The 11,275-nt window shown below is 37.9% G+C and overlaps 1 protein-coding gene across 2 annotated transcripts in view; it reads right to left on the bottom strand.

The window, feature by feature from the left end:
• Positions 1-11,275, bottom strand: part of KIFAP3 (kinesin associated protein 3) — a 110,987-nt gene that overhangs the window by 90,293 nt on the left and 9,419 nt on the right. The window contains exons 1-8 of one of the 2 annotated variants that reach the window (XM_025196771.1): positions 10,399-10,527; positions 8,813-9,059; positions 7,346-7,401; positions 6,703-6,844; positions 5,401-5,500; positions 4,315-4,439; positions 3,242-3,340; positions 120-298 (exon numbers count right to left, since the gene is read on the bottom strand). In XM_025196771.1, coding sequence (XP_025052556.1) covers positions 120-298; positions 3,242-3,340; positions 4,315-4,439; positions 5,401-5,500; positions 6,703-6,844; positions 7,346-7,351 — 651 coding nt within the window. In that variant the 5' untranslated portion in view covers positions 7,352-7,401; positions 8,813-9,059; positions 10,399-10,527. Of the gene's footprint in view, positions 1-119; positions 299-3,241; positions 3,341-4,314; positions 4,440-5,400; positions 5,501-6,702; positions 6,845-7,345; positions 7,402-8,812; positions 9,060-10,398; positions 10,554-11,275 lie in introns of those variants that run through there. The other variant, XM_025196770.1, reaches the window with a different exon arrangement.

Genomic DNA, 11,275 nt, shown 5'->3' on the forward strand with positions numbered 1-11,275 from the left:
CTGTGGTTTGGATTTTGTTTTTTAAATAGTTACTACATCTCTATTTCACTTGCATTGACATTTCTAGGACCCGTGTGTGAAGACACCAACATATTTCACTGGATTACTATGAGACATACCATGTCATTTTTGTTCTCCATAAAAATGCTGAGTTTCTTCAAGAAAGACACAACCAGAATAAGCAGCTCAAAATTGTCTCGATCCAGTGCTTTCACCAGCATATGGACAATATTCTTGTTCCTCATCTTCAGCTCAGTGCGTGTGTCCTCAGCAAGGTTCGGCAGCAGATAGAGAGCAACTAACGCATCAACATAAAATTATATCAACAGGTTAAAGGCAGTGGAACTGCATCGATTCACAAGTACATTAATGGCTGAGAATAGGATTTGCAAAAAAAGTTCTGAGCTGGCCCATCTGATAATTTTAACTAATAGGAAGAACTATAAAATAATAAAATTAAAAAGTTAGAGCAATTTTCCATTAAAAATAGGTGGTCAAAAACTACTTCTATAAAACTTACAACGACTAGACACATTGATGTGATTTTTTTTTTCAAATTCTAAAGGAACAATTTAGGGCAGGAGGGGAGGGAAGAACAATTACTCTGTAGTGATTGCACTGAAAACATTTCAGCATAGTGGTGAACTGATGCTAAAGTTGACTAGAGACTGATGTATATTAATTACACCTTATTGTTTGGGGGAGGAGCAGCAGGGGAAGAGGGTAAAAAGCCCCCCACCCAAAGAACAACATAAAAGGTGAGCTGAAGTTAAGGATCTAACTCTCTACTGCTTTGTACCTTGTATGATCATCAGTCATGGGAATTAACTAGTTAATTAACTAGCTAAAAAGTTAAAGAAATGGCTAACTTTTAACTTTAACTAGTTAAATTTTTTAGGTGTCAACTTTTAACTTTAAACTAGTTTAAAAAAAAAGGTTAACTCTAACTTTTTTTAAAGTATAAGTTAAAAGTTTAAAAAACCTGAAATACAGCTTTCCCAGAGTTTTTCCTGACACAGCCACTCTCTAGGACTTACCTGAAACGATATTTCTTTATTGAAACTCTAGGACTTCTTGTCTGAGAGACAGAGAGTAGCATGCCTTCCTATGAGATATGGTCTCTTAAGAACTACAAGTCCCAGAGTTCCTTAATTCATGCTGCAGGGGTTTGGGTTGTAGCCCTGTTGGTCTAAGGACATAGGCAGACAAGGTTCCTTGGGTGAATTTGGTATCTTTTATTCGACCAACCCAAACGGAGCATACACCAACTGCTGAAGCTTCCTTAGCCTGACGAAGGGTTTTTGAACCCGAAAGCTTGCTTAATAACTATTCTCCAACCGTTTGGGTTGGTCGAATAAAAGATATCAAATTCACCCAAGGAACCTTGTCTGCCTTAATTCATGCTGGCATTTTCTGTGCATTTGCAGAAGTCAACAGGGCAGCAAGTTGGCTGCAGGACAGGGAACAAGCATTCCCTCATCTGCCCATGTAGAGCAATTGTTCAGGAGTGGGGGCTTAGTTTTGCAAGACAGAGGAAGAAAATTGTCAGATGTAAATTTGGAAATGCAGCTTTTGCTGAAGTTCAATAAGCATGTTTAAATAGTTTCTGCTATGCAACTGAACATTTTTTTTCCTCATTTAGACTGATTTTCTCATTTCAGTCTAATTTTGATTTTCAGACACCTTAATTCTTTCTAATTCAGATGTATTTCATACCCCTTTGATACCTTTTGAGCAATAAAAATTGTAACAACAGAGGGTTTCTGTGGAAACAGCTTTCATTTGTCACCTGGGTATGAATATCTCCTTTCTGTTATTCTGGTATACCTGTATGATGCATTAACTTTTACAAAGTACTTCGCATGGAGAGGGTGAGAAGGATTTAACATTACATAGGTATTGGCAAATCGTTATTCTGAAAACTGTATGACAAGTATAACATTGTTTTCAGGTAAAGCAGGGTGAGTTCTAGGTAAATTAGTGTGCTTCTGTGGGTTTATGGAAAAGAAATCCACCCATTGCATTTGAAAATGAAAAATGATGCTAAGAGACAATTCACCGTGTTTCACACATTTCTCATGAATCAACAACTTGAAACTAGTTACTCTCTTTTTAACTTACCTTTTAACTAGTTGAAAGTGGAAATACTTAACATTTACCTTAACTCAAGTTAATTTTAAAGGCTGCTAACTTTTCACTTTAACTAGTTACATTTTTCATAAACTTTCCCCATGACTGATGATCATCCATACCTATGTCTAGTGGGTATAAAATGTTACCATTCTGATCAGGCAGTACTTTCACATGCAATGCAAAATTTCTCCAGGTTTTACTACTATCAGTAGTAATGCATACAAAATGTTTTGGATTTTTCCTCTGGCAGTGTCCTTTTATTTTACTTTTCCTTTTAACCCCAACTATATTTTTGCAGAGTTGCACCTGCCAGAACTTGCCATGGTTGCTGGCTGCTGCGTGGTATAACTCCTCAGCATGTCTGCCTGTTTTGACAGACACTTAGTATCCAAGCAAGCTTTCCCTCTCAGTGCTGCGGGCCTGTTTTTTCAAACTGTATTAACAGTAAGTGTATTACAAAAGATATTAAATCACTTTTTAAGAAGTAAATTAAAATCAGTAGTCTTGGACTGACATCCTTAGAAATGCAACTATTCACACACACGCAGTATACACAGTAAAATGCAGGCTCCTTCTGCTATCCTTAGCTTTGATTTAAAGGATTCACCCATGGTGGGGCTGGTGTGGGGAGGACAGGCAGTCTCCCTGGCTTATTCAATCCTGGGCCTCTATACTAAGTGAATAAAGCAGTCAATTAGCATGTCTAGTATTGATAGATTTCAGCTATCAATTGGCATCTCCATCGATTTCAGTGGAACTAACACACCAGATGATCTGGTTCTTGCAAAACACAAGCACCAATCAGTGGCAGGAACAGTGCCATCAGCAGTACATGCTCACCTGCAGGAGCATACATGTTGATGGATTTTCTTCAAGACTGACTAATCACTTCAAAAACAATCTTTACCACATTGCAAAATCTGCAGAATACAGATTAAGTCTACTGGGTTTTCTTTTTTCCCCCCCCAATTATTCATAAAAGTTCTTCCTATTAGTTAAAATTATCAGCAGAATCTAGCTCTAAATCTTATAACAAGATTTAATACAATCCCCTTACCCACAGGTCAGGTACTCTCCTGCTTATTGTTTATCTTTTAGGAGATCTTACCTCGCAGTAACTGTTCCTGTTTGACAACCAGCCCCTGGTATTTTTTATAGGTTTTGTCATACTCCTTTTTCAGTGTTTGATTCTCAGGATCTTCATCAAGTAAATAGCTAGAGTTAAGGATGACTGTAATACAAAGGACACAGAGAAATCAATACTCTATATTTTGATCACTAGTGGGAAATTATACTGGTACTATCTGTATAATAACAAATGGTGAAGTTGTCCATGGAAGATGTGGGGGAACTGGGTCACTGGACAGATCACTGCATATGACCTACAAAAATACTCTATAGGCTGTTGCCTCATGCCTCTGAGCCAGTTAAGTCTCTAAGGGTATCTTTACAAGTGCTCCAGGGTGGCGGGGGAGAGGGAGGAACAGCATTTTAATTAGAGCGGGTCTCTGGAGCTGCTCTAATTAAAAACTCCCACAGCGTCTTGTGTGTATTCAGCGTCCCGCGCTTCAAAATAGCTGTGGGCGTGCTTTAACTAAAATTCTTTTGATGAACTTTACTTAAAGTGCCCCCACTGCCATTTTGAAACATGGAGACACTGAATGCACATGACACATAGGCTCCTGGAATGTTCCAATTAGAACGTATTCAAATGTGCCTGAGCAGGTGCTGGGCATGTGTATAGGTGCCCTAATGTGCCACTCTTCCCTACCTTCTATATTTCCCTTAGCATCTTCTCTCTGCCACTGACAGAAACAGGATACTAGGTTAAACAGAACTGTGGTCTCACCAGGTATGAAATTGCTTATCTTCTTAATAAAAAGTGGCCCACACTCCAAAGACATTTACAAAGACCTGGTGAAAGGTATTCTATTAGTAATAAAATACATCCTGCAAGACATCACAAATAAAAATTAAACTTGAAACCATTCAACAAAGTATTTCCCTGCCCATCTCTCTCGCTTTTTGTTTTCACCTGTTTTCATCCTGTAAGATGTTACACACATTTTTACAATCTGTTGCATTGACATGAGTTGCTGCATATAGATCTCACTTCAACTAATAACAGTACTAAAGACCAGGCAAAAGCTGTAAAGTTTTCCAGATACACTAAAAGGATATCAGCTTTCTTCTTTTTGGCGAGTTCCTCCTGCCAGAGCTCATGTCTCTTCAGCTCATGATCTATTATGTTCATACACAGAGCTCCAATTTTGTAGTGCGTGATTAGCCCATGAAACTGAGAAAAACTAGACATAAAAATACATATACATGTAAGAACTGCACAGGAGAAAAAAAGATAAATAATAAAAAAGTGCTTTCAACTGAAACGTTAAGATCTTACAATGCTGTACAATATGAAATGTTTTTATCAGAGCTGGTGAAAAACAATTCAATGAAAATCTTTTGTCAGCAAATGCCATTTCACTGAAATTAAAATGTTTCATAGGAATCTGTTCCTGTTGAGTGAGAGAAGTCAACTTTTTTATTTTTAAGTAGAAACATTTCATTTTAACATGACCCTTCCACTTCAATTCATTTTGACAATTAATTATATTAATAGTCTAAGCAAAATGAATTAAAATGTATAAGAATATTTCATTTCAACACTACCTTGACAAAATGGTCCCAAATAGATTTTTTTCAGGATTTTCATTTCATAGGAAGTGTCAATGTTTTTTTTTGTTTCAGAACTGAAACAAAAATATTCTGCAAACTGTTGTAGCTTCCTCTCGAATGGAAAGTCCATTTTCTAACCAGCTCTAAATTGTCACGTTATAAAATGGTTCAAAGACTCTACACAAATAAATCAGTCACCATCCACTTACCTAACATCTCCCCTTCCATCAGTAGTCTAGATATGGTGATATTTTACTATTATCTACACTAATAGATTACAATCAACTGCCTGCATTTTGAATATTGTTTTCTTCAGTCGGCAAATGTACTTGGGAGATTATAAAGGAGGCAGCATAGTCCAATGGACAGAGTACAGAACTGCAACTCAAAAACAAGGGCTATTCCTGGCTCAGCTGAAAACTGTGTAACTGTGAGTTTACTATCAGTGCCTCAGTTTCCACACCTCTATTGATGGTTTTCAGTAAAAGTGTTTCAATATATATTTCAGAAGAGCACTAGAACAGAAAATGGAAAATGCAACGCAACTGGTAAGAGGAAGCTGCTCATTTGTGCACAATGACTTTCACTTACCTTGAAAAGCAGAAGAAAATATAAATTATGTTAGTAGCAAGTTCCACACTTTGTTTCCAGTCTTCTCTCAGCACTCTTGCCAATGCACCCAGTGCAGTTTCTAAAGTTAAACATGATTTAAATAATGTTTATAACCAATTTCTCACTCTCTCTCTCTCACCGGCTTAAACCATAAAGGGCTTAATGCACACCTTTCATTATATCCTGCCTATTTATTGTAATGGGATTTTTCAGAGCCCTCTGCCATACTAATATGTCACATTCTTCATAGAGTCTCTGTCTGTCTATGGTTTATGTTAAAATACTATAGTGTTTCATTTCAATTGGTTTTAAAAGTCACAAATCCAGAGAAGGGGTGAAAAAGGACAGAGGCTGAGTCTGCCAAAGCTCTAAGGTAACTCTGACAAATTTACCACCTTTATGACTGTGTTCTCCCACTGTCTCCTAACCTCTCAGGGTCTCAGGCCTTGTGTCACACCACAATTTTCTACATGTTCAGTAACCTCAAACAATGTACATCACCCTATTTCAAGCCCTCTTCTTTTTCTCTTTGTTTTCCTTCCCTTCCCTCTCCTGATCAGAAGTCAACTGCCAAAAAGGCTTGCAGGTTATAAGAGGGTTTTTCACTAGTCATTTTTAATGAGAGAGAGTGCATGAAGAAGGAAACTGGATGCTGAAGAGAGGACAAAAGGAATCTAGACTCCTTAGAGAATTTTCACCCATGCCCAAAGATTAATAAAGGCAATGAAAGCAGGGGAATATGTGAAAGCATTTATTATTTTGTCTAAATCAGTATACTACATGTCCTAGATGAAGTAAGAATAATAGAGTTTTTTTGAACCCTTGCAAATGTGTGTCCCTGAAGAGATGCATGGTAAACTCTGAGTATGCACAAGACAGGAACTTTGGGAAAGCATGGAGATTCTAAGGGGGTGGGAGGGCACTGAAAGGACAGGGGTCAGAACAAGGAGGCCTAAGAAAGATGGGCTGAGGACTAATTTTCAAAGAGAAGTAGCAGACAGTGCGTGTGCCATGGAAGTACATTTGAGGAACCAGAGCTGAAACCAGTGGGCAGCGCCTAAGATGACAGAGATTCAGCATGGGACCAGCACAGTGGGAAACATGCAGCAGCCTGGTAAGAGTTCTTCACAGGAAGCTCTACCAGCTCTGTGACAGCTGGCTTTATTTTACTCCAAAACAAGCTAACATTACGCCCACACAGTATGCATGTTTCCCAAAGGAAGAAAGAACTGTACAGAGATGGAAAAGAACAATGCAACTTTGAGAAGATTTAGAAGTTACCATTGAGGAGCAATTCTTCCAGGTTATCAGGGTTCCGGGCCAGCTGTAGGATAAGGGCAGAGCCGCGCACCTTGTCAGGAATATCCTCGTACAACAACTCGATGTATTCATCCATGTCATTAATATTAGCTACTTCATCGATCTGAAAGCACAGGCATATTTGGACTTTAACACACAGAAGGAACCACTTCAGCTTCATACTGAGTTGGGTTACTTTGCAGACAAAGCAGAAAAGACTTCATAACTATGCCTTAGGATGTAAAAAAACATGAACTGAATCATTGCAACTGACAGGCAGGAAAACAGAAAATTTAAATCACAAAAAATAAAAAAGTACTTAGAAGTGGCTTGGGGCTTCCAACCTCATACTCCAGACCCTTCTCCTATTTATACTGCACGACGCTACACTTACAGAGTCAGGCATACAACTTAAATACTTTAGCCTTCAAGGAGATGTTTAACACACTATTGTTATAGAGTTGTTAAAACAAGCTCTTTGGTTAGAAAAAAGAAAAACAACAATTCTTCAATATCTCACTCATCTTATTGCATCCATTTTTATTTTCCTTTTAAAATAAAAATACTTCCATCAGGGAAAGGTGTCTATACTTGAAATCTTTTAAATTCTACGCCCAATTCCTACCTCCATTCCTTCAAAGGGGGGTGGATCTTTTGGTTTATTGGATTTCTCTTTCTTTTCTGTAGTGAGAAAAGACATGGTTATAATTAACATTATAAATATTCAAAGGCAATAGCATGCTAAATATTATTATAATTTGTACTATGGTAGCATCAAGGAGATTCTGAGATAGAATAGGACTCCCAACCCAGAATAAACAGAGGTTTCTTGCCCCAAAGAGGTACAAGTCTAAACGTTCAAGCTTTGTTTTAGCTCAATTCTGTAGCCATGAAGAGGAAGAATGACGAAGAAAATTCTGCTATGACATTTTTATTTTCAAGGCCTGGACACTGGTGTAACTCACTAATATACTGGTGTAAAAAGGGAACAGACAAACTATAGATCTACATGAGTGTCACTTACCAGAATCCAGTGTAGAGGTACACAAGGAAAAAATCAGGAGTAAAACTACACTGGTCTAAAGTTACACCATCATTGCAGGTGTCATGTGTCCACTTCTATCCCTGGGTAGCTATTGGTTCCACTCACAGTGGCAAGGTCCTAAACTGGCACCTACTCAGGCAGCAACCTCAGGAGATCTGGTCACCTGTCCATTCTAGACACTAATGAAACTTATACTGGTGTACAAAATTAATCTAAGTTACATTGGTGTTAAGGTGTTGCATATAACTTTTTCAAAACTAAAACTGTTAATGCATCTTTAAAAGTCTACTATTTTAACACAGGAGTCAGGAATTTGAGAGACAAGTTCCACATATGCATGCACTTTGGAATATAGTCTATACTACAATATCACAAGATCTTAGGTAGCCTCAGTGTGAAACAGGACTCAACCCCTTGTATAATGTTCACTTCTGAAGAAGGTCAGTAAGAGATGTGAGAGACTTAAATTTTATGTAGGGGTAGGAAATGACTGCTTTAATTAGGTTATTTGGCTAATCAGGAATTTGTAAAATAAACCTTGATTCACCAAGATACTGAAGTCCTTATAATTTCATTGAGGCTTAATACCCCTGCTTAAGTAAGTGGCTGAACTGAGCCCATAGCTATTACCTGTGGAGTATAGCAGTAAAAGGGTAACAGTAAAAGGGAGACTTAGGACTGTCATGCAGTAAGAGGGATGTCAGTCCCAGTTTTTCAGTCACAGACCAGAAACACCGGTTATTAATATAATAATCAGAACTTCTGATTTCCTGTGGGGAAAGCCTTGAGTTTAACACTTTGTTCTCATCAAGCTCAGGGTATAAAAGCTGAATACCCATTTCAATGGACTGACCGAATTGCATCCAAACATGTCACATGCTGGTTCAAAACAGACATCCTTGGGACAAAGAAAGCACTTTTTAAATCCCATCTTTTGCTTGAAATTCTACTACAGTAGGAAACACCTATAGGAAAGTTCTGAAAACTACAAAAAAAGCAATGCAATAAATACGACCTGAAAAGGGTATATAATATTGGACTTCTTACTGTTTTGGCTTTCTTTAAAATAAAAGATCCTGAATGGTCAGTTTTCTTGTTTCAAGGAGTTGTTCTTTTATTTCTACTTCAGAAATATCTGTAATTTTGAGTGGTTGTTCTCGTTGGAGCACTATGTCAGAAGACCCAGAGAAAAGGACTGGGCATTCTCTCAACAGTTAGTTGAAAAGATGAAGCATTGGATATTTATCAAAGAAAACTTTTCTTCTTGTTTGCTAGACATATGAGTTACATAGGGCTTGACACCACAAAGAAAGAAAAAAACATTTTGAAATCATCTGAATAGAAATCAATTCCCCTCTCAGTCAGGTCTCACCTCATTTGCATGTCTGAATTACAAAAATACTACATCTCCACCCACAGATCTGGAAGTAACAGGGAGGCAAAAGCTAAATTTCTAATATACAGAACAAGCAGAAAGATGCAATTTCATTTCAGACCTGCCTTACACTTCATAGGAAAAAATGCAAGTAAATTGGCACAAGCTCAGTACTTGTATTTTTCCAGAAAGAACTATGCAAAGCACTACAGAAAACATCTACTTTAGAATACAGAAGAAAATACAGTTAAATAAAACCTTAACAGTGTATCTATACAATTCAGAGAGGAATTGTTCAGGTTACAGGCATTTATACTCCCTCCCCCAAATCATGGGTTTGTTAGCATAAAGGTTTTCAAAAAGCTAAACACAGTGGTCCTCAATCTTCACAGGCCTGCAAGCAACAAGCCAATAACAGACTGCAGGCAGTGACAATCTTTTCTCTCCCTGTCAACTTCTGTTCTAACCTTGCAATTTTCTGAGGCTGCAAGCAACCTCAGAGGGTCTCACTGGCAACATGATGCTTGTGAACCCAGTGTTAGAGGCCACCACCTTAGCAGTTTTAAAAGAGAACCTGGACTTGCCTAGAAGCTGATCCAGGAATTTTTTCTTTGCTCAAGTCTTACTGAGCACCCAAACTGAAAAGGCTAATTAATATCACCACATTTCCATGTGGCACATGGCTGAATAGTGTTAAATAGAATGTTAAGCAGAGTCTTAAATAAAGCTAATGTGAAATAATACCTCTCTTTTAGTAGACGGATTAAGGGTTCTCAGTATTACAAAGAACTCTTAGCGCTGCAATATAACACGTACAGAACTACTGCTTTCATATGTCTTGTCTGAAACAATCTATCCTATCAACCAGCTATAAGGGAAAAGAGAAGATATTAGAGTCTAACGGACAGAATTCCTTTAAGGTCACCTGTCTGGCACCATCTGAAACAGTTATTGCAGAATTTAGAACAGAAGATTTTAATTGAAAGAGACAAAGCAAAAGAGAAGCACCAACATTAAGTTTGACTAATGAAAAGAAAAATGTACTTGGATCATCAAAATGGCTGCTCTTTTCCCACAAGTTTCTGTCAATTTTTTCATGTATATTATAAACACCCCTACCTACTCCTGTCCTCTTCACCCTTCAAATTTCCCCATAGCAAGCAAAGGAGTTTCTAAACTAGAAAACCCAAAATACAAAACATTACCAGTGCCACTATACACTAGCTCCACATTTTACCCTAATCCTTGTACCACTTACCTTTCCCTGATGAGGCATCTCTGCGGTTCTGCAGATAGTACAGCAGTTGTTCTACCTCGGCTAGCCTGGAGGGGTGAATGAGCTTACATTCCTCAACCACCTTACGAGCCAGGGAGGCAATGTCTGTGTTTGCATTGAGACTCTTCAGCCGAATGCTGTAAAACAGTTCAAACAGAAAAATCTTACACCAGCTGGGGAGAAAACCAACTTCAACCACTCAGTTTAAACTCGTATGCTGGTTAATTTTTCAAAGCAAAAATAATCCACAGACCTCTGATATCTGGACTGAAGTTTGCAACAACCAAAGTAAAAAAATGGTGACACTCAGAGCTCCAGAATGACAAGAAAATGCCTGTCAAATTGATTTAATAAGGTAGGGCTATTTATCAGCTGACCAAAACACAGTCTTTGCAATATGGCTATATAAGCAAATGCCTGTTATCCAACTTAGGGATAGTAGTTATCACAAGTGATCTGGAGATGGCATTCACAATGGCTATTAATAATGCGACACTCCCGAAGTACAACACAGAAAAAGGTACCCCTATAAATAAAATTTCCAGTGTGCATCAGCTGTGCCTCATGGTGTCCTCACATTGTATTTGCCCACTTTAGAGAGATTTTTTTTTCTCCTTATGAGCCATGCAAAATTATAGACCTTATGAGTAACAGACAGTGAGCAAAGGAGATATCTGTAGACAGATGAGGAGGTAGAATGGAAGGAACTCCAAGTCTCAGATGGCAATAAAGTCAGGTCATTGTAAACCAAAGGTACATGTTTAATGTACTCAAAAATTCTGCAATAATACTTATCTTATATAAGAGAAATGTTTTTTCCTGATCCTTATTCTCAACACAACACACACAGCCATTCCTG

Source organism: Alligator sinensis, unplaced genomic scaffold, assembly GCF_000455745.1.
Source record: "Alligator sinensis unplaced genomic scaffold, ASM45574v1 scaffold31_1, whole genome shotgun sequence".
NCBI classification, from domain to species: Eukaryota; Metazoa; Chordata; order Crocodylia; family Alligatoridae; genus Alligator; species Alligator sinensis.